This window comes from Oreochromis aureus, linkage group 16 (assembly GCF_013358895.1).
Source record: "Oreochromis aureus strain Israel breed Guangdong linkage group 16, ZZ_aureus, whole genome shotgun sequence".
Lineage (NCBI taxonomy): Eukaryota > Metazoa > Chordata > Actinopteri > Cichliformes > Cichlidae > Oreochromis > Oreochromis aureus.
Window position 1 is genome coordinate 498451 of NC_052957.1, and position 27622 is coordinate 526072.

Genomic DNA, 27622 nt, shown 5'->3' on the forward strand with positions numbered 1-27622 from the left:
TTTGGAACTCGTGTTGTTTTTATTCCCCGTCCGAGGGGATGGATCGCGTGTTTTCATCTTTCTGCTGGCATTTTGTTTGTGTAATTGCTTTTAAGCCTTTTTGCTCTGTTGGTTTGATTTTGGTTAAGGTAAAACGTATTAACACTGATTTGTTTCTCTTCTTTTTAATCCCTGTAGAACAATTTCCTCCTGTCTTTATAAGTAAGCCTGACGCTCAGACTGTGTATGTTGGAAAGAGGGCTGTAATACAGTGTGTAATAGCAGGAACTGCTCCTCTGAATGTTGTCTGGCTCAAAGACAACCAGGCCTTACCCAAAGTGCCCGCACACTACCGGAGCTCTTGTGAAAAGAATAAGCACACTCTTGAGATAACCGGTGTTAAGGCAGCTGACAGCGGGCTTTATGTGTGCAAGGTATCTAATAATGTTGGGACAGCTGAGTGCCACACAGAGCTGTGTGTTATCGATAAACCCAACTTTGTAAGGCCCCTGGGTTCAGTCGCCGCTGTGGTCGGAGCTCCTCTGCACCTTGAGTGTCAGGTGGATGAGGACACTGGAGTAACTGTCACCTGGACCAGAGATGGCAGAAAAGTCCACCAGTCTCCCGACTGTAAACTGTTGTTTGAGGATAAGACAGTTACTCTTGATATTCTAAAGACCACACTGAAAGATTGTGGAAACTATGTGTGTACAGTGGCAAACGAAGCCGGCAGTGCATCTTGCTCCACCACGGTGAAGGTACAAGGTAAGAGCTATCTAGTTAAGTTTCAGGGAAAATACAGCATTTGTAACTTTTGCAAATCTGCAGTCCTGGAAATTAACACAGTTCAATTCTCTGGTGTCCATTTTAGATGATAGACAGCAGCTTAAATCTCTCCTCTTTCATTGGGTGGTTGCTGTTTTTAAATACCTTCTTTGACTTCACAATAGCTCTTTCTTAACCACACACCTCTGCAGAGCCACCGGTCTTTGTAAAGCGGCTGGAAGCCACAACGATTTGGAAGCAGGGCAGCACCGCTCGGCTGCAGTGCACCGTCAAAGGATCTCCCGAACTCCACACTACCTGGTTCTTGAATAACAGTGAGCTGTCCACTAGTGGCAGACATGCTGTTGGTCTGAAGGACGGTGTCGCCACTCTCGAGATACACAATGTCATGTTGACTGACAGTGGAAACTATACCTGTGAGGTTCTCAATGAGTGCGGGTGTGAAAGCTGCAGCATTAAAGTAACAGTGAAAGGTGTGTAGAGTTTTTGGCAACAAAAGGCCCAAGTCTGTGCAAAAACACATATAACCAAACTGTATGTTCCCCTTTAGAACCTCCGTCGTTCAGAAAGGAGTTACTGTCCACTGAGGCAGTCAGAGGATCGGTAGCTGTACTGGAGTGTGAGATTGCAGGCTCTGCACCGCTTGAAGTGTCTTGGAAAAAGAATAAGAAACGCCTGTCCTCAGATAAGAAGTACAGAATAGTGTCACAGGGATCACTGGCCTCTCTGGAGATCCAGTCCTTTGAGAGCGCTGATACTGGTGAATACGAATGTGTTGTATCCAATGAGGTTGGGTCAGTAACCTCAAAGTCAGTGCTTAAACAAAAAGGTTAGTGGTGTAGAAAAGGACTTTCATTAAACCATTCCACAGTCTGGCAGGTGTTGATATTATTATACCAATCATGTTATTTCAGAGCCACCTGTGTTCTCAAAGAGGATTGAGAGCGCTACAGCAGTTTTGGGAAATACAGTGAAATTACAGGGAACCCTGAAAGGTTCGGCTCCCATCACCATTAAATGGATGAAAGACTCTGAGCTCCTCAGAGATGATGATCCCAATATCAAAATGTCCTTTGTGAACAACATCACTAGTATTTCATTCTCATCTGTTGAGCTAAATCATGGTGGAAAGTATACCTGTCTTGCTGAAAATGAGGCAGGACAGCAAAGATGTGAAGCTATCTTAACTATTCAAGGTTAGAAAACATTCCCATTACAAATGTTTTCAGAGTTCAGATCTAACTGTTTGTTAAGTGTAAAATTCAATGTGTTTTAGAACCTGCTCGGATTTTAGAGAAAGCAGCCTCCATTAGCGTGACTGCAGGCGACTCTGCCACGCTGGAGTGCACCGTTTCTGGAAGCCCTGAACTCAAAGTGAAATGGTTCAAAGATGGCAAGGAGATGATCAGTGGTCGTAAATATAAAATAGCAGTGAAGGAGAACACTGCCATTTTAAAGATTCTCACAGCAGATAAAGGTGACACTTCAGAGTACAAGATGGAAGTGTCCAATAAAGTTGGAAAAGAGGAGTGCACGTGCTCGGTTACGGTTATAGGTCAGTTTTAGTCAATAAAACATCATTAATACCAATTTGTCCGATTAGCACAAGTGGAGCTTGTAATATGTTTGGTATACTTCCCTACACAGATCGTGCAGTTCCCCCATCCTTCACCAAAACTCTAAAGAAAGTGAATGGGAGCATTGGCAGTAATATCACATTGGATTGCAGGCTTGCTGGATCTCAGCCGATGGCTGTGTCTTGGTACAAAGACAATAAAGAAATCCACAGCGATGCAAAATATAAGCTTGATTTCAGTGAGAGTACAGCCTCTGTGACAATAACTGGCCTGGATCAAAGCGATGGTGGAGTTTATACATGCAAAGCTTCTAATGATGCTGGAGAAAAAGAAACCAGTGGTACTCTTTCCATCAAAGGTCAGAGAACCTGCATTACCTCAAGTTAAGCAGTAGCCATTATAGATCAACACAGGCTTAATGACAGGATGTGAACTTATTTGCTGTATTTCTTCCCAAATGACTCCAGAACCCCCAGCCTTTACCTCGAAACCTGAATCTCTTGATGCATCCCCGGGATCAAATGTTGTCTTAAGATCTGACTTTACGGGATCTGCTCCACTTATCGTTAAATGGTTCAGAGAGGAGAAAGAGATTTTCACTGGGGGAAAGTATTTCATAAAGAAAGACTCCTCTTCCAGCTCCCTGGAACTTCATTCTGTGAAACCCAGTGACTCTGCCAAATATACATGCCAAGTATCCAACGACGCTGGGAAGGTTGACTGTACTGCAGCGCTCTTCATAAAAGGTGCAGAAAAGCTGCTGCTTTCGTTCTTTCTTTAAAAAGTGTTAAAAAGCTGTTTTCCTTTAATTAACTTCTTTATCTCACCTACAATTATTACTCTTTATTTACAGAAGCCCCAACATTTATGATGAAGCTTGAACCTTCAAAGCTGCTGAAAACAGGACAACCTCTGAAGTTGTCCTGCAAAGTGCAGGGCACTCCTGTTATTACTGTTACATGGTTTAAAAATGGCTCAGAAATGGTTTCAGACCACAGACACAACATGTCCTTCGATGGCTCGTTAGCCACTCTGGAGGTTGAGAGCTGCTCTATAGAGGATAGTGCAGATTACGTCTGTGTGGCATCCAGCGAGGCCGGCAGAGAGCAGTGCAGCAGCTCAGTAACAGTGAAAGGTTGGTTCACTCTTCACCGGTCAAAGACTCAGTTTATAACACCAAGATTAAACCTGGTTCAAGACACAGGTCTTCATCTTCAACTAGGTTTAGTTTGTGAAACCTGCTAATTGATTTTACTCTTGTTGCTGTCCTCAAACTTTAGATTTGTTTCCATCTAAAGTCTGGTCCACATGGTTTTCTCACATGTTCAGTGCTGCATGCATTATATGGAAGTCAGTGCAGGGTTTAGTTAGTCTCCATCAAAGCAGAGATTCCCAGTATAGTACTATTTGTAAGAAGCTAGGAGGGGATTCCTGGGGTTTCTGGCCTGACTGTTGGTGTAAATGGTTGTCAGCCATGTTATTAACAGCTGGCCTTTTCAGGTGTACCTCCCAAGCACGTACAGATGTTTAATTGACAGACTGCATTAACCGACAGTGTGAACTTGTGTTTTGAATATGCCGTGGTAACCCTATGAATTAAAAATAAAGAGCCATGCAGGTGTATTTAAATGCTCTGAAATGTCCATGTTTTATGAGCGTGTGTCGGCCCTTTGCCTCAGCCGATGGTCTAAAGCAGGGGTCCCCAATCCCAGTCCACGAGGGCCGGTGTCCCTGCAGGTTTTAGATGTGTCCTTGATCCATCACAGCTGATTTAAATGGATAAATTACCTTCTCAACATGTCTTGAAGTTCTCCAGAGGCCTGGTAATGAACTAATCATATGATTCAGGTGTGTTGACCCAGGGTGAGATCTAAAACCTGCAGGGACACCGGCCCACGTGGACTGGGATTGGGGACCCCTGGTCTAAAGGAATAAACCCATGACACATTACCTGTAACCCAAGGATAACTAGTTGTTTAAAAATCATTGTCCGGTACAGGTTCGCTGTCACTCAGAAAACCTTATAAAACTAGAATTTAAAGGCACCGAACAGCTAAATGAACTCTGTGGACCAGACTTTCCACATCAGACTAGAATTATTTCTTCATGCCTGTAAATGTAATTTTATGCTATCTGCTGTTTTTTAGAGCCTCCATTGTTTGTGAGGCCTTTTGAATCCGCTGAGCTTGTTACGGAGTCTGAGATTATCTTGGAAGCAATCGTTTCAGGTTCCCCTCCATTTGAAATAAGCTGCTTCCTCAACGATAAGCTGATCAGAAATGACAAAAGACATAAAATCAGTGTGGAAAATGATACAATCACTCTTCAGATCTCACACTGTGAGACCGGAGATGAAGGAACATACAAGTGCACTGTTTCAAACGATGTTGGGGAGACATCTTGCTCTTGCCAGATTGCTCTAAAAGGTTAGTGGTGGGAGAGTTTGCCTCGCTGCATGCTGTCCATTTTCTTTGCAAAGTCTTAGGATTTCGATTTCATTTAGACTGCCTGTGGATGATGACAACATATGTGTTTTCTCACTAGAACCACCATCATTTGTTCAAAGACTAAAGGATATGTCCTGTATTGTGGGCTCTGAAATCTCTATGAAGTGTATGTTGTCTGGGTCACTTCCCATGACTTTGTCCTGGATCAAGGATGATCGTGAACTTACGGAAGACGAGCATTTTAAGATGTCCTATGAAACCAAAAGTGCCATGTTGAATTTGAAAAATGCTCAGTTGTCACATGGCGGGAAATATGTCTGTCAGGTGCAGAATAAAGTCGGGACTCAGAGATGTGCCGCAGTGCTCATAGTGACAGGTTTGTACGATCTTCATGGGTCTTAATCGTCCGCTTTTGCCTTTGTGTCAAGCTTGGCGCTCAATCTGTCGCATGCAGCGCAGTGATCAAAACTAAGTTACCTCTGAAACATTTTGTTATCGCAGAGCCAGCAAGTATTTCAGAGCACCCAAAGTCCATCAGTGTAACCCATGGCGACCCAGTCAGATTTGAATGCAGGTTTTCAGGCACTAAACCGCTGAAGGTCAGATGGCTTAAGGCGGGAAAGGAGCTGACGTCAGGACAGAGATACAGAATACAGAGCACAGACACGAGCTCTGTGCTCAAGATTATAAAAACAGAGAAGAGCGATAGCGGCGACTACACTTTCGAAGTTTCAAATGTTGCTGGGCACAGTTCGTGTGACGCATCAGTTACAGTCTTAGGTCGGTTTGCCCAAAGCTTTGTTGAATCTGTTTGCAGTTCTTTCTACAGTCACCCTGACAATGTTTTTTTTTTTCCAACTTGTATGTAATAGATCAGATTATTAAACCGTCCTTCACAAGGAAACTGAAGGAGACGGAAGGTATAAAAGGATCGTTTGCTCATCTGGAGAGCCTCGTATCCGGTTCTCTGCCGATGACGATACAGTGGTACAAAGATGAAACAGAGATCCAGACTTGTGAAAAATATAAATGCACGTTTTTTGAAAATGTTGCTTTCCTGGAAATCGGCTGTCTCGACAGTAGAGACAGTGGGAGCTACACTTGTGTGGCTGAAAACGAGGCAGGATCTGCCCAGTGCTCCGGGATTTTGTCTGTTAAAGGTTTGATCTCATGCATCATCAGTATTTTTTCATAGTTTTTTTACAGACTTGTGTTGTATGATAGCATTTTGGGGTTTTTCCATCAACAGAACCACCACGCATTCTTGAAAAACCGGACTCCAAGAATGTTTTGCCTGGATCAAAGGTTAGGTTTACTCTTCGTGTCTCTGGCACACCTCCACTCGCCATCAAATGGTTTAAAAACAAAAAAGAAATCCTTCCGAGTGCTGAGTGCTCTGTAATCAAAGACAACACCTCGAGCTCCCTAGAGCTTTTCTTTGCCAAAGCCTCTGACTCTGGAGAATATGTCTGCGAAATTCAGAATGCTGTGGGCTCCACTTCATGCAGGGCAACACTCTTTGTAAAAGGTTAATATTGGAGCTTCATCCCTTTTTTTTTCCACTTTGAAAGTGATCACCGTCTTTAAGTCACTTCTTCATATTTTTATTTCAGAGCCCCCGTTTTTCACTGAAAAACCTGAAGCGGTGTCATTAGTGAGTGTCGGAGGCAGGAAGGTGTTTGAGTGTAAGGTTGCTGGTACCCCAGAGATCTCCATGAAATGGTTCAAAGATGGAGTTCAGATTCACCAAAGCCTCAAATACAAGATATCATTTTTTACCTCTGTTGCCATTTTAGAGGTTTGTGTAGTTAGTCAACAAGACAGTGGGAAATACTTCTGTGAGGCCTCCAACGAAGCAGGCAGAGAGAGTTGCATTTTTGAGCTTGTAGTGAAAGGTTGGTTTTCTTTTCTCTGTTTATGTTCTGTTAAAATTAAGATCAAGTTAAATGCTAAATTCTGTATGTTATAATCTCTAATTGATGCAAAGGTTTCTTTAGAGCACTTTGCTTTGTTATTTTCAGAGCCTCCGTCATTTGTTGAAGAGCTATCATCTCTGGAAGTCGTTAAAGGTTCCACAGCAGCGTTTGCTAGCAAAGTTGCAGGAAGTGCTCCATTCAGTGTCACGTGGTCTAAAGATAAAAAGCCAGTTTTATCCAGCCAAAAGTACATTATTGTTGATGGTGAAAATGTGGGCTTAAAAATCCAGGACTGTGACGTGGATGATGTGGGCACCTACCAATGTGTGGTAGCCAATGAGGTTGGGAGTTGCTCTGGTTCGGTGGTGTTGTCTCTTAAAGGTTGGTTTTATCGATGACTCCACCTCACACTGATTTTCAATGTGTTATATATGCTCTGGTATTACAACAGTGTCTTCTCCCTGTTAGTCCCTCCAATGTTTATTAAGAAGATAAAGAATGTCTCCACTGTTGTGGGAGATGCTGCAGTGTTTTGTTGCTCTGTGGAAGGGTCCCTGCCACTCTCTGTGCTATGGAAAAAAGATGAAAACTGGATCCAAGATGATCTGAAGATCAAGCAAATTTTCCAGAACAAAGAGGCCACTCTCAGGATTCTTGCTTGTGAGGCTATTCACAGAGGGAAATATACCTGCCATGTTGTAAATGAGGCTGGGCAAGATGTGTGTTCAGCAACATTGACTGTGCAAGGTACATCTACTTCAAGCAGTTTATCTAATATTAGGCTGATTTCCAACTACACCAAGAAGTACATTCACTTCTTCTTTTTTTGGCATCTTAGAACCACCAACGATTCAAGAGAAACCGGAGGTTGTTAAAGTGACTTGTGGAGATCCAGTTAGCTTTGAATGCAGGGTAGCTGGAACTCCTCATATAAGTGTAAAATGGATCAAAGATGGCAAAGAGCTCCAGTCGAGCAGAAAGCATAATCTCTGCTATGGGGGCAACCTCAGTACACTTAACATAATGTCCTCTCAGTTGGAAGATGGTGGAGAGTACATGTTTGAAGCCCAAAATGCAGTTGGGACTTGCAGATGTAAAGTGAAGCTGGTTGTTTTGGGTTTGTAGACTACTTCAACTCTTGTTTTACAGCTTTATATGTGTATTTACCATAGTACAAATATAAGACACAAATATTTGAAGTTTTTCTCTGACATTAATTATCTTCTGCTATCATTTTAAACAGAAGAGTTGATTCTTCCCACATTCATTAAGAAATTAACAAACATTCAAGGAATTATGGGTTCAGTGGTGACCATGGAGTGCAGAGTAGCCGGTTCGCTTCCTCTGTCAGTTGAATGGAGCAAAGGGAAACAAAAGATTACAGAGAGCTCCAAGTACAAACTTGTACACATTGAAAATAGAGTCTTGCTGGAGTTAAAACTTACTGGGAGTGTTGACACAGGAGAGTACTCCTGCAAAGTTACCAACAAAGCAGGCAGCTGTGTGTGCAGTGGAGTCCTCACAGCTAAAGGTTAGCATTCAAAGTTTATGGATTTATCAGCTCATGGGCTCTTAGTCACATATCATCATCATCATCATCATTCTTCTCTGTTGGTTTTAGTGCCGCCAAGATTCATAGATGAGCTTGAGTCTCAGGCTGTTATTCCCAAGTCTGACGTATTCTTCAAAAGTGTCTTTGAAGGGACTTCTCCGTTTATGGTGAAATGGTTCAAGGATGACACCGAACTCATCACTGGGCCATCGTGCAGAGTTAGTCTGGAGAAATATTCCTCCTCTGTAGAGCTCTGCTCAGTGGGTACTCTGCAGTCTGGGATTTATTCTTGCCAAGTTAGCAATGAAGCAGGCACGGCGAAAAGTGCAGCACAGTTACTGGTGAAAGGTTGGACTATTCTTTTTTTGTCCACCATCATCACCGTGCATTTAACTCCATCTTTTTTCTCCATTTTCACAGCTCTTCCCTATCTTCATTTGTCTTTTCTTCGCTTTATTGCCTTCCAGAAATATCTGTGTTATTTTCAGAGTCCCCTGTCACAGCAGCCAGTCATGTGTCTGCATCCTCCATCCCTCCCATTACTGCTCAAGTGCTACTTTATGCTAAGGATAGTAACTTGATATTTTTCTTATTTTGCAGAACCACCTCAGTTTGTCCTGAAACTGCCTCCCACTACATTTGTGAAACAGTACGAGGGACACTGCTTTGAATGCAAGGTCACCAGTGTACAGTCCCTGAGAATATGTTGGTACAAAAATGACCAACAGATAACTGATGGAGGGAACTATAACACAGTGTGTGTTGACTCAAATGCATACCTCCAGATCTCCAATGCAACGTTTGACGATAACGGAGTTTACACTTGTGAGGCTCATAATGATGCTGGCAGTGCAAGCTGCAGCAGCGTTCTCACAGTTCAAGGTCAGCTTTTGAATAGAGACTTGGCTTATGGATTTTGCCTCCTCTAAACATATGTTGCGTGAGGAAAAGGAAAATCCCCTGTGTTGGAAGCTTGAATTCGCTGTTTCTTTCTGGAATCATGTCTTTTTTCTTCAAAATCAAATTTGTCTTCCAGTATGTTGGGGAACACGATTTAACCTACTCTCCTATCATGAATATTAGGACTCTCATGATGAGCTTTTCTTTTTCTGTTTAACCCTCCACAGTATTTCTATTGGTTGAAACTGTCCGGCTGAACTGCTTGCTTTGTGTCAAGTCTTCATGAATGCTTCATCTGTTAATATATCTCATTGTATTTTCTAGAGTCCCCATCCTTTGTTAAAACTCCAAGCCCTGTGGAGGGCATAAAAGGCAAAGATGCTAGTCTGCATTGTGAGATGTCTGGCACCCCACCTTTCCAGGTTAACTGGTACAAAGACAACAGGCCACTAAAGGAGGATAGAAAATGTAAGATGGTCAATGTGGGCAGCTTTGCTACACTTCATATTATGAAGCTGGAGCAAGATGACGCCGGGCTTTATGAGTGCAGGGTGTCAAACAATGTAGGAAGTAAATCGTGCCAAACTACCATTACTCTGAAAGGTTAGTGTAATATTAGTGGTCATTTGTTCAAAGCTTGGCCACGTGTGATCACCTCTCCTCATCTGTGATCTTTCCATCACTGTTCAGAACCACCAGTGTTTGTGGAGAAACTGGTCGATCAGTCAGTGAGACTCGGTCAGCAGCTGACGCTGACAGCTACAGTGAACGGCTCAGAGCCACTGACTGTGTCTTGGGTTCAGGACAAAGAACATATTCTCAGAGAGGATGACAACAGGAGGATCACCTTTGAAAACAATGTGGTTGGTCTTGTAGTGCCCAAGGCTGACTCAACCACAGCTGGTAAATACACCTGCCAGCTAAGGAACGACTGTGGAGCGGTAGAGTCGGTCTCCCAAGTGACGGTTCTAGGTTTGTAGAACTCCAAAATTAATTGCATTACCATTGCAATTAATTACCAGGATTTCTTTAGCCTAATACGTTCTTACATAATCTTTAGAACCTGCTGCTATTGTGGAAAGCCCCGAGCTGCTGAATGTGAAGTCAGGAGAAACTGTATCTCTTGATGTAACAGTATCTGGCTCACCAGAACTGAAAACTACATGGTTCAAGGACAACAAAGAACTCTCTGCTAATGCAAAGTATCATCTGAGCTTCAAAAAGCAGCTTGCCACCCTGAAGATTTTGTCTGCTGACAGAGCAGATGGCGGAGAATACAAACTACAGGTTACAAACCACGTTGGAACATCCTCTTGCAAGATTAAGCTCACAGTCTCAGGTTTGTGTTTTTTGTGTTTGCTGTCCATTTGTGAGCTTTGTCTTTTTAATGTCACTCTTTTTAATGAGCAATCAGCTCTCCATGTTATTGTTTCTTTACAATAGATAAGTTGATTCCACCGAGTGTCATAAAGAAGCTGAGAGATACCCACCTTGTTGTGGGTAAGCCTGGTGAGATAGAGTGTAAGATTACCGGTTCTGCTCCTTTAACAACTTCCTGGTTCCATAATGGCCAAGAGATAAACAGTGGGCCAAACTATGACATTAGCAGTGTGGATAATGTGTGCACACTGAGAATTCCAATGATTAAGACATCAGATTCTGGCAAATACACATGTAAAGCTGTGAACGCTGCAGGAGCCAGTGAGACAAGTGCTTCAATGAATGTGACAGGTCAGTAATCAAGAGAACAGAATATTTTAAACATGGTTTCCTCAGCCAGGATCAGAGGTTTGGTTACAACAAATCTTTTTTTATTTAAATATTTATTTCAAACCAGAACCTCCATCTTTTTCTGAAACGCCGGAGGCTCTAGAAACGTTGCCTGGCCAAAGTGTGTCTTTCTTGGCTAAAGTGAAAGGCAGCATTCCCATAAAGGTCAAATGGTTCAGGGGAGCCAAGGAAATGCAGCACGGGAGAGGCTGCGAGATCTCTCTGAAGGATGACGTCGCCACACTGGTGCTTCATAAAGTTGAAAAGTCTCATGCAGGAGAGTACACCTGCCAGATCACTAATGATGCAGGAAAGGACAGCTGCTCAGTTTTTCTGTTTGTGAAAGGTTTGTTAGCATTATATATGCCCGTCTTACAATTCATGCACTGATTTTTATTTAACTGACGATGGACTTACCCCTCTCAGAGCCAGTCCACTTTGTGAAGAGGCTGAGGGACATTTCCATTGAAAAGAGCAAGCCTCTGAGGCTCGAGGTCACATATGCTGGAACCCCAACTGTAAATGTAACCTGGAAAAAGGATGGTAAACTCATCCAAGCCTCTTATCTGTACAATGTGATCACCACTGACACCTCTTGCATCCTGGAGGTTCTTAACTCTGAAAGGATGGAGGCAGCTGGTAGATACTATTGTGAAGTAGACAATGGAGCCGGAAGTGACAAATGTGAAGCGCAAGTTACAATCCTAGGTAAAATTATTGGTTGTGCATGTAAATGTGGATCACTCTGTATTTCTTATGGTGACTTATGACCATACATTCATTAATTTGGCCATTTATTTATTTATTTACATTTTTTTCATTTATATGTCTACGCATCTGTAGTTAAACTAAACCACCCTGATCTCTCACTTTAGAACCACCATACTTTGTTGACAAGCTGGAACCACTGGAGGTAACTATGGGTGATGCGGTGACCTTAGAGTGCAGGATTGCAGGAACTCCTGTGATCTCTGTAGCCTGGTTTAAAGATGATGGAAAGCTGCGCAAGTCCAACAGTTGCTCAGTGGACTTTGCAGATGGCGTTGCCACTTTGAAACTGTTCAAATCTACCAAGTCTGATCGCGGTGAATATATCTGCAAGGCCGAGAACCGGGTTGGTTCAGCCTCCACCAGCTGTAGCGTGACTGTGAAAGGTGATGCTCATGTTCACTACTTCATTTTTCTACATTAATGAAGCCTGGTGTGACTGTGAATATTTTAAAGACATTTTTCGAGCTGCTTTGTTGAGTTACAAGGAATCTTAAAAGTCAACAACGGGCTTTAGTCCAGTTTCATATTTAGAGGTTTCCCACCTTTCAGACAAGTACTGCAAAAGAGCACCTGGGACAGTGACCCGCTGTTTTTAGTCATCCACAGTATTCAGTCATCGAGGACTAAAAACTGATCTTAGTTCATCTCCAATATTTCATAACCTCCATCACCTATTATTATTAGATGGTAGCCTAACAGGGGAAGCGTGAAGCTTACCCAACCATTGTTTCTCAGAACCAGCTTGCCTGGCATAATGTTGAGATTGAAGATATACTTGAAACAATCAGAGGACAATTCCCATGTTTATGTAACATGAGTAAGTGAATAATTCATAGATACCAGTCATGTCAGAAATGGTGGTCCACTAACCACCACATTTCCTTTGACTTTATCTCATTCCCAGATATCGTTCTAATTACTGATGCTAACTGTTGAATGCAGTTGTTTCCTGTGGTCTGCGGACCAAATGCGACTAAATTTCCTGAGGTTCAGATTGAACCACAGAGATTGGCCCTTTGCTGTGGCTTCACCTAAACTGTGGAACATTAGACACTTTCAAAACCCGCCTGAAAACCCACTTTTATTCTCTTTTAAATCAGAATAAGTTCTGATTATTTTTGTGCTATTTCTTATTCAGATTTTCTTGTTTTATATTTACTTTCTTAAATTCTGTTGTCTTTTGTCATCTTTTTATGCCATTTGACTTTTCTTTTAGATGTACAGCACTTTGGTGACCAGCCGTTGTCTTAAAAGCGCTATGGAAATAAATTTGACTTCCTGTGATCTTGTGTTTGCCAGGAATAACCAGGATGACATTTTAGGATGTGTTTTCAGTGCTTTAGAGTTGGCTGGCTCTGCGTTTTGTAGGTCTTGAAATAAGGATTTACTAAGCTTTGAGAGATGCCTGAAACCAAGACCGTTCTCATGCTGAGAATGCTGTAATGGTCAGATAATGGTCTTTTTCATAGACAGGAGATTTTTGGTCAGAATCTCTGATGTTTAGTATTTCTTTGCTTTTGTGTTGTTTATATGTTGTCTCGTGTGCTGTGCCAGACTCTTTTTCCTGAAGCTGTGGTAGAGGCCCAGTGGCCTGAACTCTTAAGTTGGAATCTCAAACTTCCAATGCCACTGCATGGCATGATTTTCTTTCTTATTTTCTTCCCCACTAACAGAGCGCAAAGTTCCTCCAAACTTCACCAAGAAGCCTTCTGAGTCCATGGTGGATTCAGTGGGTAAGACTGTAAAGATCGAGGGCCGAGTGTCCGGCTCTCAACCTCTGACCATCTCCTGGTACAAGGACGACAGTGAGATCCACGCCTCGGACAAATATGATATCAGCTTCAAAAACAACATGGCCGTGCTGTGTGTCAGAGACTCCACGGGCTCTGACGGTGGTGTTTACACCTGTGAGGCCTCCAATGAAGCTGGCAAAGCTTCTTGTAAGGTTTCTCTCACAGTAACAGGTAGGACTCTGTCATTTAGGATTTGATCCTTTTCATCCATGCAGCTAAAGCTGATGTGACTCTACAGGATGTTCTTATGACACTAAAGATTAAAACCTGATTATGACACCTTTCATTGTATTAAAGTAATGTTTGGGTAATATTTTACTATATTTGGGTAAAATTATGACGGTGTTTTCAGGATGAAATGCAGTGACTTGTTTTGCTAGCATCCATCCAAAGTTTTCTGACAGATTTTGGATGAGGTTCAATTTAACAGTTCACTGTTTGAAAGGTGAGAATTTGTAGTCATCCCGTCTGTTTTTTCCACCACTTCTTCAGAAACTGGCCAGGCTCCCAAATTTGATGTTCCTCTGGAGCCAGTGACTGTGGGTGAAGGGGAGAAGCTGAGCCTCCAATGCCGTGTCACCGGCTCTACTCCAATAACCATCCAGTGGATGAAGGACAGGAGGGAGCTTGTGTCCAGCGGAAACACCAAAATCACATTTGTTAGTGGAACGGCCAATCTGGAGATCAGCCAGGTGTCAAAGACGGATGCTGGAGATTATCTGTGCAAGGCCAGCAATGCAAATGGCACTGACTTCTGCAAGTCTAAAGTCACTGTAAAAGGTAATCAATCTGTGGTTCCAGTTTTGTGTAATGAACAATGAACATTTGCACATCTTGTCTCTCCACTGCATGGTGGAAAAAGTATTTACTGCAGTCATGCTAAACCAACATTACTACAAAACTTTGTTTTTAAAGTTGTTTTTATGAGAAATGCAGTGTGTGTATTTCTTTCTGCTGGTTATGTGTTTCACAACATTTAACTCACTTTCAAATCCTTTCAGATAAAGGTGCTAAGGCCGCACCCGCTGAGGCTGCTGCCCCGGCTGCAGCCGCCCCGGTCAAAAGGCTCGACAATCTGTTCTTCATCGAGGAACCCCAAAATGTTTCTGTCACAGAGAGTAAGCATGAGGAGCCAAGGCTCTTTTTGCTTTCATTCATTATCTCTAAAGGTTTCCATTTTGAACTAACTTTGTGTATTTTTGATTTTGGCAGAGGGTACTGCAACCTTTATTGCCAAGATTGGAGGTGACCCAATCCCCAGTGTGAAGTGGATGAAGGGCAAATGGAGACAGATCACCCCCGGTGGTCGAATCTCCATTGAGCACAAGGGCCAGGACGCCAAACTGCAGATCAGAGAAGTGACCAAGTCTGATTCTGGTCATTACAGATGTGTTGCCACCAACAAACATGGAGAAATTGAGAGTGGCGCTGATATGGAGGTGACCAAAAAGGAGGAAGTGGGAGAAGTGGGAGACTTAAGAACGAGGCTCAAGAAGTAAGGCATTAAGATATGGTGGCAGTGTGAAATTCTTTTCTGTGCAATGACTCTTTTATCAAAGCCTAAAGGAAACAGAAGAAGCAAACATCTGGGAGATATCTGCTTCAAAGAAAAATCTGATCATGTATTTTATATTTTCAGGACTCCTTCCAAGCAGAAGAGTCCCAAGAAGGACGAAGAGGTCAACATTGTAGAGTTGCTTAGAGGTCACGACCCCAAAGACTATGAGAGGATCCTGCGGGAACATGGAATCCATGACTACCGTGCCATCCTGCAGGCCGTGGAGTTCCTGAAGAAGGAGAAGGAGATGGAGACTGGAAGAGCGGTAAGACAGAAAGTGTCTGCACAGATGACCGGACATCGTCCCACATAGTACAGCTGTGTGAGAAAAAACAGCAGAATTAATATCATGGTTCAGCTTTACAATCTGTTAGCAGGAAGGATGGAGACAAAAACTTTACCTCTAAATTCCACCAAATAAAGGGCCAAATGGCCCTCAAGTCTCCGGACTGGTAACACACTTCTGGGGTCTCCAACATTTTGGCTTAGCTGTGGAGCAGATAACAATTTACCAACTTCAGTGTGCAAAAACTCACTACCAGCAGCTTCTAAGTGTGAGTATTTGGTCCTATATTTAAACTAAAACCTACTTTGGGGCTTCTTAGTCTGAGTTGAGAGCAGCTGAACATAGTTCATGCAGACAAATAAGGCAGAAAAACATGCATTTTACATATATTTCTCCTTTCCAAAGAGAAATTTGGACATGGCGAACATGATCTCTCCATTTTGTTCCTAAAGCAGAAAGTAACAGTTTGCTACCAAGCCAACTTTATCTGTAAAGCGCTTTAAAACAGCAAGTGCTGACCAAAGAGCCTAGAACAGAATAATACAAAGTTAAACTAATCAATAATAATAATAACAAAAAAGCACAAATGAATACCATGGAAACATGGAAAATATCCCCTGAAGCGACTCTCACAGACTCACCTGTGTCCTGCTGCAGGAGGTCGAGCGTGGGGCTCGAGTTGAAGAAGAGGACATGGCCCGACTCATCGAGCAGCTAGAGGGACGCGTCAGCATGGAGGTAAAAGCACCATCTAATTATGAGGCAATTAAAAAATAAGCACATCGTGTTTCAGTATATAATACTGAAAAACTTAATATGATTCCTTATAAGCAATGATTTGACAATACACAACTTCAGACGTTGATGAAACGGGTTTTTCTTGCTCAGCCTGTCTCTGTGATGGAGGACATCACTGACCAAACCATCACGGAGAACCAGAGCGCCACTTTTGAGTGCCAGATTAAGATCAACTACCCAGAGATCACGCTCACCTGGTACAAAGGCACCCAGAAACTGGACAACAGCGAAAAGTACAACATCAGCAGTGTGGGGGACCGCCATTATCTGAAAATCAAGAATTGCCAGGTCAAAGATCAGGGCAACTACCGCGTGGTGTGCGGTCCTCACATCTCCAACGCCAAACTGACGGTCACAGGTAAGAGTCAGAGTGTCTGATCCCGATGTCCTGTCTCTATGTGTCTGTAACATGTCCTCACGTCCAGCTCTTCCATTTTATTATCAGGAGCTGCTCGTAAGACAGGTAAGCAGGACTTAGACCCACCTCTTTGAACCTGAAGGTTCTCCCTACCTTTGACTTGTGTCTTTGTTTCTGTTTCTTTTATACTGAATCAAATTTTAGTCCAAACAGGAGTCTTAACACTTAACTGTGACATCAGATCTTCACATTTAAAATGCATAAATCGGAGGCTCACTCTTATTGTCTGGTTCTAGTCGATCAAATTCAGTTCACTAAAAGCATCCGAAGCATCGAGGTCAACGAACGCCACTCTGCCACCTTCGAGTGCGAGTTGTCCTTCGACAACGCTACCGTCACGTGGTACAAAGACTCGTGGGAACTTAAAGAAAGCCCAAAATATAACTTCAGGAATGAAGGCCGACGGCACTTTATGACAATCCACAACGTAACTGCAGAGGACGAAGGTTTGTTACACAGCCAAGTTACTGTTTCCTCTGGAGACACTTTTCTAATAACTAGACCAAATTTTAGCTATTTGATAGTATGCATCATTTTATAGATTAACATCTAGTTTTAATGGTGCACAAGTTTTCTAATCATGTCATTGAATGCATTTAGCCATTTTAGCTGAGACTTTTACCAACTCACAAACACACAACAAACAGAAGCTGAATATCTTTAAGCTAAAAAGATGTTACTGGGCGCTTGAAGGAGGCGTATTCTGCTGTTACTGATTTTCTGTTCCAGAGATTCATAGTAAACACTGACAAAGTTCTTTGAAAAAATACTGTTTCCAGCATGTTTTGGTATTTTATCAGTTTTATTTATAGAGCAACAAAACACAACAACAGTCACCTCAAGGCACTTTGTATTGTAAAGTAGACCCTACATACAGAGAAAAACCCAACAATCATATGATTGGATTTGGCCAATTGGGAAAAAGTGTGCTTTTAGGGACAGGGGCCTTAAAAAAATAAAAGACCTGAAGTTATTTTTAAGAAGACAGAAGATAAACTGATGATAAAGTAAGAAATAATTGAGAATTTTTTGGAGGAGAATAGATCCCCTGTAAAATTATTTTTGGTACACGAAAAACTAATCAAGGACCAAAAGAAGACATGTCTGCTAACCTGGTAACATCCTGCCTCAGCTGCACAGACTCAATGCAAATATGTGAAATCTGAGTGAAGTTGCGGTTACACCAGCATCGTTTAGTGGATCCTCTAATTAACCCTGCTGAACATCGACCCGTCATCGTATTACAGCTGAGTCACTGTCAGAGTTCAGAGCAGCACATGTACTTTTATTTAGCTTCTTAAACCTTGAGCTTTACCCAGTAATCAGTTATTTTTTTTGTTCAATGAACCGAACAGGATACCGTGAGGAGTCAAATAGCAAAACTAGCTAATGACCATATTTGTGTACCAGCGGGGTGTTAGCCGTTATTGTGGATGGGTGGATTAGCATATATAACTTGTTCTTGTGCAGGATTAGCTCTGTGAAACAAATTAAACTTCACCTGGACATTATTGCAGTGCTGAAGTTTAGAGAGGATTAGCTGGGCTCTCTGGTGTGACCGGCCTTTACCGCGATTTCTTCTGCAAGTGTTTAAGGGACAGTTTGGCCTGAACTCCATGATATTTCCCCCATCAGGCGTGTACTCGGTGATTGCTCGCCTGGAGCCACTGGGAGAAGCTCGAAGCACAGCCGAGCTTTACCTGTCAGGCAAAGGTCTGTACGTTTTTTAGACATTACTGACATCAGCGTGATGTCATCAGCGTGATGTCAGCAGCTACAATAACGCTTCTGTACTTTGTCCTTTTACAGAAATTGAGTTAGGGAGGGTTCCTCAGGGTGAGTATCTTAAAAGTGCAGCAAATAAACGACAGTAAACCTGAACACGTCTTCACCTGCAAACTCAGACACAGGTTTACGATTTTACAACAAGGTCGAGGTCCCACTGGTCATTTCACCGACAGTTTTCCATTTTCACAAGAATCACGACTCATCCTATTTGCAAGACTCCTTGACGTTGCATTGGTTTGCGCAGTACAGCCGACCACTGCCAACAAGGCTTTCACTGTACTGTGACTTTGACTGTGGGGGTTTCAGTTCAATAAAAGTCCAAACATTATCCTGACTCACTGCATCATCTTACACGTCACTGTGATTTCAGTCATACGAACAAGTGTTAAGTTTTACTGTCAGAACATAAAAACAACAACAATAATAATAATAATAATAATAATAATAATGATAATAATAATAATAATAATAATCAAAGTGTTTGTGGCTTTAGATGTCCCCGACACAGCCGTTCATGTGTCAGAGGCAGCGTCTATGCTCGTGTGCAGAGGTGAGTCTGGGACCGTTCAAACTGATCACAATTTCAGTAACTCTGCTCGTTTCTGTCATTTACACAATTGTTTTCTGCCACAAGATTCCTCCGAGTTTTATCACTTTGAGGAGAGAACAGAAGTGAAAGGTACAGCAGTCATCACTCTCTAAGATCAGCACTAACCGCCGTAATTTCTACAGTTTGCGTGACGAAATGTGAAAGACGGATTTTCTGCATTAAACCGTTTTCTTTAATCGTCATCACCCTCAACTCCACCATCATCATCATAACCATCATCATCATCATCACCTTCCTCCTCCTCCTTTAACCTTCATCCTGAGTAACTGTGTGTTTATTTTAAACATCATCTTTACACGACCCGTTATAATATTGAGCTTTATTATCTGAGCTGTGCAGACGAAGGCCATGTCAGTGTCTAAGAATCACTTTTCAAATTAATCCTGATATTATGAGATTTAAAATTCAGCCACTTTAAAGATGTACAGTTCTTTTTATTTTATTGTAATAAAGAATTACAAGTTTCTGACTATAATTATGATTTTAATCACGTCGTTTTCTGAATTACAAAAATGTCAACATTCCTGTTTTAAAATCTGATTTATTATATTCTCATTATGGTTTTTGTTGCCTCTCAGACTTCGCTGCTCAGATTTAAAAAGTATGAGGTTTTCAATAAATAAACAGTAAATCAGATTTTTTTGTTTTGTTTTGTTTTATTAGAAATGAAAGCTAAACTTAAAATTGGATTATCTCACCTCAAATTTTGAAAGTCTGAATATTGATCAATTAAAAGTATTTTCAAATTCAGAATTGTGGAGTTTCATCTGAAATATTTAAAGGTTTCACAACCTGATCGTCGTCTGCACAAACAGAAACTGTTCACTGATCTGATGTCTAATGGCTGAATATCTTTCCGTGGTCTGCTGTAGTGTTTCAAAGTCTGACACATGAAGAAGAGATGCTTTCAGTTCAGTATTCGTCCGTCTCAGGTATCAGCTTTAATCACTTTATGAAGTATAATGACTGTTAACGTGCTGTGGACGTGTTTTCGTCTGAACTGCTGTAGTGTGTTCATCGGTGATTCCCACACACTTCTTCCTCTTTTGCCTGTTATTGTGTTTCGTTTCGTTTTTAGCAGCTTTGGATACTCGAGGACCTGCAGCAGCCTTCACATGTCAGTTGTTCTTTTTCTAAGTTTACATTTTTTTCCTCACCAGAAGAGAAAAAACCTGTTGAAGAAACTGTTGAGTGGACTGAGGTCGAGGGCAGAGGAGAAATCCCTGAAGGTATAACTGCAAATGTTCTTCTGGCTGTTCAAAAAGCTTGGAGCTGAACTATAATGAGGTGCTGCCAATCAGCTGACTGTTATGTTTGTCTGCCCATTTAAACTTAAATGCTTCAAACACCAACTGCTGCTTACAGAAGCTGTTCTTCTTCTCAGGTGTTACTTCTATGATCCTGCATGTTACCTGTTTTTGTCATGTTTTGGTCTCATCTCTCTGCGGTTATTCTGTTCTTGCTTTCATGCTCTTATTAACCTTCACTGGAGCTTTCCATGCAGTAGATTTGGCAGAGTAGATGGTAGAGCTTGGCTGAAGTAGTTTTAATGTGACCTTTCTTGATCTTTCAAGTTCCTGAGATTTACAGGATGCCAGAGGAGAAACCCTCTGAGCCAGAAGCTCCGCCTCCACCTCCGGTCAAAGGTATCTACAAATGTCTGTTCTTATTTATTTTTCTTCATGTGGTGTTTGTCTTGTTGGTATGTTACATCTTTTCTTGTTTATTTTCATTCTTTATTTTTTCCTAAAGAAATATTAATAAAGAAACCTTGATGTTCACTTTAATGTAGTGAGAAACTGAAATGAATGATAATGTTTTAAAGTACCTGAAGCAAAGAAGCTACAGCCTGAAGCCCCTGCTCCACCTCACAGAGAGGAACATCCAGCTCCACAAGGTAATGTTCATGATGCAGTGAGTCACTAAAAATGTCTTATTTTATGTGTTTGTGGGTCTTTATTGGCTCACGTTCTCAACTGTTTATGTAAATGATGCAAATTACAAATCTTTACCAGAGAGCAGCATACTTTTACACAAACTTCATGAAACCTCATGATATATTATATTGAATATTTACACTATATTTACAGCTTTAGTCAACTTTTTGTAACAAAACTCACCAACTTTAGCATGAATATGAAATTCAAACTATTCACAATTATGCTCTCAAGATCTTTCAGATTTAATGAATATTTCTTAGGCTTTTTTTGTCTCTTTAATTGTTGTCTGAAGTATTGTCTTGCTGTTCTTACAATGCGTAAATAGCATTGAGTTCTTGCTGTTAGGTTTTATGTGTCTCCTCTTTGCCCCAAGCTCTTACAACTGTGTGTTTCTTGTGTTAAATGATGGTAATATTTCTCTGTTAACCTTGAAGAACCAGTACTCTTCAGCCAACCTGAACCTTACCGACCCAAACCAGCAACACCAAAACTGGTTCATTCAGAACCTAAAGTGGAACCCGTGAAACCAGTGGTACCTAAGCCTGAAGTGGAACCCGTGAAACCAGTGGTATCTAAGCCTGAAGTGGAACCCGTGAAACCAGTGGTACCTAAGCCTGAAGTGGAACCCGTGAAACCAGTGGTACCTAAGCCTGAAGTGGCTCAAATTAAGCCTGAGCTCCAAGAACCAAAAGCTGTCCCCACTAAGAAAACACCAGAGGCCCCAAAACCAATAGGTAATGTAATGAACACTTTGTTTTTCTGCTGTTCAAATGGAAAGTTATTACATCCCAAGTTCTTCTAGTTTTGTTTCATGTTGCTGTGATCTAAGTGTGCACTTCTTAACATGTTCATATATGTCATGGATGTCCTTTGCTGCTAACCTCTTGATCTTTAAGCATTAACACTGTCTACAGTGTGGACCACACGTGGTGTTCGGAGTGTTTGAATATAGCCTTTAAAAAATACATTGCTTTGGTGTATAAATAACAAATCTAACAAATTTTGATCATGAAAATAATTTTATGGTAAGTAAAAGAGTAAACCTTTAAACATATCAATGTTGTCCAAAGTGCCAGCTGTAGACAAACTAGCAGAAGCCACAGTTCAGCCAGTCTCTACAACGATTACTTCAACAAAGACTGAAGCTAACAGAACAAAAGGTAATGAAGGGACATGTTTTTCATGTGTGACACTAACTCTCTGTACAACAAACAAGACTAGGCTGTGTATTTAATGTACTGTGATTGTGTCTTTCTCTAAGCACTCGATAGAGTGTTGACGCCATCGTGGTTGCCAGTAGGTTACTGAACATATACACTGTATCTATTTTTTCCTTTAAAGTACCAAAACCACCAAAGTCAGAAGAACCTGTACTTCAACCAAGTGCAGTCCTTGCTTTTCCATCATTGGAACGTCTTCCAACTGAAGGTATACATTGTTAACCAAAGTCGTGTTGCTTCTTTTTCTCTAATATCATCTTTCCTACTTTGACTTCACTCATTAAGAGGTTATCTTTGATTCCATATTAATCTTAATTGTTAGCTGTTGGATAAAAAAATACACAATCTTCTCTTAATTGCAAGAAACACCAAGACCAGAAGAACCTGTACCTCAACCATCTGCACCCAAAGTTACTCCACAAAAAGTTGAAGATGTCCCAGTTAAAGGTACTACAAAGAGTTTCTTGATAGGTTGCTGTGTTGTGCCGGTTTCTTTTATATTTGTTAGTATAACTTTTGCTTTTCTGAAATATCTTACATGAATATCTTTCAGCATGCTAAGCACTCGTTAGAGTGTGACTACAAATTTTTGGTATTAGAAAAAAATCTTCAATATTAAATAAATCTTCTTTTAAGTTGCTTTAGAACCAAGGATACACGAACCTCCAAGAAAACCATATCTGCTGGCTGATAAACCTCAGCAGGAAGTAACTGAACCAAGGGACCTGGAAGCTCCAGAAAAAATCAAGGCTCCTGAGGAACCAAAGAAGGTTCCTGAAGCACCAAAGGTTCCTGAAGCAGCAAAGAAGGCTACCGAGGAACCAAAGAAGCTTCCTGAAGATCCAAAGAAGCTTCCTGAAGAACCAAAGAAGCTTCCTGAAGAACCAAAGAAGCTTCCTGAGGAACCAAAGAAGCTTCCTGAAGAACCAAAGAAGGCTCCTGAAGCAGCAAAGGAGGCTACCGAGGAACCAAAGAAGCTTCCTGAAGAACCAAAGAAGGCTCCTGAAGCAGCAAAGAAGGCTACCGAGGAACCAAAGAAGGCTCCTGAAGCAGCAAAGGAGGCTACCGAGGAACCAAAGAAGCTTCCTGAGGAACCAAAGAAGCTTCCTGAAGAACCAAAGAAGCTTCCTGAAGCACCAAAGAAGGTTCCTGAAGCACCTAAAAAGCCTCCCAAGGAACCAAAGAAGCTTCCTGAAGAACCAGTTCCAGAAACACTCAAGAAAGTTCCAGAAGTAGCAAAAACGGCTGTGGTAGAACCACAGAAAGTTCCAACAGCACAGGTTATAGAACGATCAGCAGAGCCAGTGAAAGATCTAGAAGTGTCAGCAGAACCACAACATTTGGAAACACCAAAACAACAACTGCAGGCCAAAAAGTCTGAAGGTAGATATGTCTGTCAATACCATTTGGTTGGTCTTATAACCACTTACTAGTAACTCATCTTGACCTATTAACACAATAAGTTGGCCTTGTTGAAATGCCGTAAGCTGTCTTCAAAGGTTTTGTTATGATTTGTGTGTTGACCTGTATGTTCACTGTTTGTCACTTCATATCAGTCATCAAAACAGTCAAACAAAGGGGGATACCAACAGCTCTAGCTAAACCAAAGCTGGAGGCGAGTACACCAGTCAAAGGTATGCTTTGACTTTCAAAGGTTCCCCGTGGATAATCAGCATTTTAATGAATTCCTTAGAACATGACTAGATATGTTTGCTTCTATAATCAGATGAGATCGTTGCTTCTGGAAAAGTAGAAGACAAGCCAAAGGCCATAGAAATCCCTCAGCAGAGAGGTAGAAATTCATAATACTAGTAGTTATAAAATAAGGGTCATAGTTGAATGTATACCACACTAAAGTTTCTGTTTTTGTGTCTTGGTGGTTTTTCTTGTGTGTATGTGTCGTGTTTTCTTCTTGGCCACCGCTCCATGGTGCATTTCTTCAATCTTGGGTAATATCTTGAAATTTATCCCAGTTCCTCTGAAGACTCAGCTGAAGCCAACAGCTGAGGTTGAAGGCAGAAAGGCGTGTCCTGCAGAAAACGGTCTTGAAGAAAGGGTTTCCCTTACAGAAGCTGGCTACAGGAAACAGGAAGCCGACACATATGAAGAAGGAGTCAACAAGTCAACTGCAAGAGAAGAAACCGTTTTGAAAACTGAGATAATGGAACAAATTGAAAAGACAAAGAAGGTGGTTTCTATATCATACAGAGAAGATCATCAGGTAGAGATTATAGAGCAATCAAAAACAGATTATGAGGCTGAAAAACTGGAGTGGACTGGACCTTACAAACCTGAGAAAATAAAATCTGCTTCTCCAACTCTAAAGGGGTCTGCCCATTCTCCTGCAGAACAAGATGTCACACCTCCACCTGAAATGTCTCATCTTTTGCAGAAAAAGGTTTCTTCTCCTGATGTTGATGTTACATCAGAAAAAGAGGCTTACAAGAAGAAAGAGCAGCCCAAAGAGGCTGACCTTCCTACTGCCTATTTACAGACAAGAGTTACTGAATCATTACATCATGAAGAAATTCAGGAAGACTCTGCAATGGAGGAACTTAAGTCTAAAAAGGTCACCACATCAAAGAAGCCCAGAGCTCTTACAGAAGTAATTTGTCTGAAGCAAGATGGGTCTGTTGAAGGTAAAGCAGATGTTCCCCAAATCACTCTTTCTCACCCTGCAGCAGTTTCTCCTACAGTGGTATCTTCAAGTCAAGACATTGTGAAAACTCCTAAAACTTCCATAACTGTATGTGATGAAGATATTCTACCTCTGGACAAGCTAAGTCTTGTATCAGAAGATGCATCGATTAAACAAAGTAGGGATGGATCACGTTTTGTTACAGCTCAAATTCCTTCACCCAAGGAGAGACACTGTTCAGAGGAAGAAATTTCCCCAGCAAAGAAGTCTGTTCTGCCAACCAAACACAGCTCCCCTACACTCTCTGAGGCGGTTTTTGGCCTAATAGAAGATCTGTCCCTTGAAGAAGACACTCCTGTCAAGAAACCTATTCCTTCTGTGCCTGCTCCAATAAAAACATCTCATGTTCAGCAAATCTCTCCATCTTTGAGAGTTTCTGAGGAAGCAAACAACACTGCAACTAAAGCTACACCAACAAGAACAGGTGACAAGAAAGCAAAGAAGCCAACACAGAAGACTGACCAACAGAGTCTTGATACAGGTATTTGAGCCACACAGGCTCACGATCGCCATAAGATCATCCTCTCTTAAACTTTACTTTCACTAATGTCTTGTACTCATCGTGGTTAACAAGAAAACCTTAGTCCATATTAAGCTGATCATTTTAATGGTGATTTGAGCCAGCCTTGGTCTGTTTACCTCTTTTACTGCTGGCATTTTTTTTTTCATTTATCATCTTCATCCTTCAGCGTTCTTCCACATCTTTATCTATGTCGCTGTTTCTGCCTGTTTATGATGTTTGGAGAAATGTGCCTGAAACATCTGTGTCTAGTCTTGGCTGACTGTGCTGTTGTCCCGGTTGTGACCTTGACATCTTGTATTCCTAAAGTGCCTCCTCCTGAGGAGAAGAAACCATCTCTACCAGTACCAAAGCCTTCACCTACTCCTCCTCCTGAGAAGGTGGCTCCCCCTGCTCCTGAACAGAAAGTAGCTCCCCCTGCAGGTAGCCTGTTCAGTTTGTATGTTCCTCATCTTTGCTGAATCTTAATGGGCCAAACTTTTTCTAATCTTCACCTCTATTTGTTTGTCCCTTCTGTCTAAGTCATCTTCAGATTTCCATGTTTATTTTTTGTTTTATGTACTTACTGTGTGTCAGTTTGTATTTATCAAGTTTACTGTTTTCTTGATTGTGACCTTGGCATCTTGTATTCTTAAAGTATCTCCCCCAGAGGAGAAGAAACCATCTGCACCAGCACCAAAGCCTTCACCTCCTGCTCCCCCTGCTCCTGAGCAGAAGGTGGCTCCCCCTGCAGGTAGACTGTTTAGTTTGCATGTTCCTCATCTTTGCTGACTCTTCATGAGTTGACCTTTTTTGTCTTTGATTTTTTGTATTCTTCCATCTAAGTTGTTGGATTTTTTTTTTTTAATTAATGTACGTATTATGCGTAAGTTTGCACTGACCAAGCTTATGGCTTTCTTGGTCGTGACCTTGGCATCTTGTATTCCTAAAGTATCTTCCCCAGAGGAGAAGAAACCATCTGCACCAGCACCAAAGCCTTCACCTGCTCCCCCTGCTCCTGAACAGAAAGTTGCTCCTCCTGCAGGTAGTTTCTTCATTCACTTTTGTTATTGTTGTAAATGTTGTCTTTCTGTTTGGTTTCATTTGGTGGGTGACAATTGCCTCATGTTTGCTTTAATTTCACTGGCTGACTGTTAGTTGCTAGTCCTCTCTGGTGTCTCTACTGACCATATGGTAATCTTGGTCATGATCTTTGGCATCCTCTATTATTATTTCCTTCAGAGGAAAAGAAACCATCTGCTCCAGCACCAAAGCCTTCAGCTCCCGCTGCTCCTGCAGCCAAAGTTGCTCCTCCTGCAGGTACTTCTGTTATACCTCTGTTTGTTATTATAAAAATTTTCCATGTTGTCTTATTCTATTTCTGTTTGAGTTACGTTGCTGTTATCTTTGTTGTCCATGTAAACTTTTCTTCCATCTTAACATCTTTATATTGTTCTCTGTCTGTTCCAATTTGTTGGTACTTTTGTGTCTTCTCTCTTGGTCGTAACCGTTGATATTTTGTACTTTGTACTAAGTGTCTCCACCTGAGGAAAAGAAGGTACTTCCACCAACAACCAAGCCAACAGCAGAAAGAGTGGTTCTCCCCGCAGGTAGTTTCTACTGTTTATCATTAATCTTATTGACTGTCATGTTTGTCCTGCCTTTGAGAAATCTCTTGTGTCTTAACAACAGTGAATTCTGTAGTTTTATACGTTTCGTTCATCTGTTTGTCAGTTGGTTGTTGCTTGTTGACCAGATCTTTGCCAGTGTTTTAATCATGTTGGCATTCTTGTAGCTGAAGTTGCATCGTTGGAGAAGGAAGCTCCTGCACCAGCCGTAAAGGCTGAACCAGCTCCTGTATCAAAGGAAATCTCGCCGCCTGAAGGTAACATCTGTTCTTTCATGTATGCTCCTCTCTTATGTTTGTCTTCTACTTTGAAGCTTTTTTATTGTCACAGCTTCAATCTTCATACCAAAAATACTTACCTTTTCTTTTAAAATGTGTTTACTGTGTACATCTGTTGGTCTGTTTCTATACACAACAGTCCACTTCCACACTTTAATCCAATTCACTTCTTTAATATTAACACAATTTGCTGAATGAAGCCAAATAACCTTTTAAAGGATTTTTAAAAATCTGGGTGCATCATATTTGCAGAAATAAAACATGTGTTAAACAGCTGATGAACTTACTGCTTCTTCTTCTTAAAGCTCACCTTTTCTGTTTCTGCTGAAAGCTGAAAACAATAAAACAACCCCAAAAACAGTTGCATGCTGCAACCTCTGTTCCTCAAACAAATTAACCATCTTTGGCTT

The 27622-nt window shown here is 41.5% G+C and overlaps 1 protein-coding gene across 1 annotated transcript in view; it reads left to right on the top strand.

The window, feature by feature from the left end:
* The window catches only part of ttn.1 (titin, tandem duplicate 1), a 170841-nt gene that overhangs the window by 33647 nt on the left and 109572 nt on the right, over positions 1–27622 (top strand). Inside the window, 47 exon segments of the mRNA XM_039600316.1 lie at positions 178–744; positions 957–1238; positions 1316–1594; positions 1680–1961; positions 2042–2320; positions 2413–2700; positions 2810–3088; positions 3196–3477; positions 4490–4768; positions 4887–5165; positions 5291–5569; positions 6039–6317; positions 6403–6684; positions 6811–7086; positions 7174–7452; positions 7544–7822; positions 7949–8236; positions 8327–8605; positions 8858–9139; positions 9482–9760; positions 9848–10129; positions 10218–10496; positions 10601–10888; positions 10995–11273; positions 11354–11635; positions 11803–12081; positions 13372–13662; positions 13984–14271; positions 14493–14609; positions 14704–14986; positions 15131–15314; positions 15993–16073; positions 16224–16491; positions 16788–16997; positions 18187–18264; positions 18818–18889; positions 20110–20178; positions 20524–20595; positions 21324–21623; positions 22755–23492; positions 23836–23901; positions 24083–24330; positions 24502–24748; positions 25637–25750; positions 25965–26060; positions 26259–26351; positions 27102–27191. Of these exon segments, the coding sequence (XP_039456250.1) occupies positions 178–744; positions 957–1238; positions 1316–1594; positions 1680–1961; positions 2042–2320; positions 2413–2700; positions 2810–3088; positions 3196–3477; positions 4490–4768; positions 4887–5165; positions 5291–5569; positions 6039–6317; positions 6403–6684; positions 6811–7086; positions 7174–7452; positions 7544–7822; positions 7949–8236; positions 8327–8605; positions 8858–9139; positions 9482–9760; positions 9848–10129; positions 10218–10496; positions 10601–10888; positions 10995–11273; positions 11354–11635; positions 11803–12081; positions 13372–13662; positions 13984–14271; positions 14493–14609; positions 14704–14986; positions 15131–15314; positions 15993–16073; positions 16224–16491; positions 16788–16997; positions 18187–18264; positions 18818–18889; positions 20110–20178; positions 20524–20595; positions 21324–21623; positions 22755–23492; positions 23836–23901; positions 24083–24330; positions 24502–24748; positions 25637–25750; positions 25965–26060; positions 26259–26351; positions 27102–27191 (11592 nt within the window).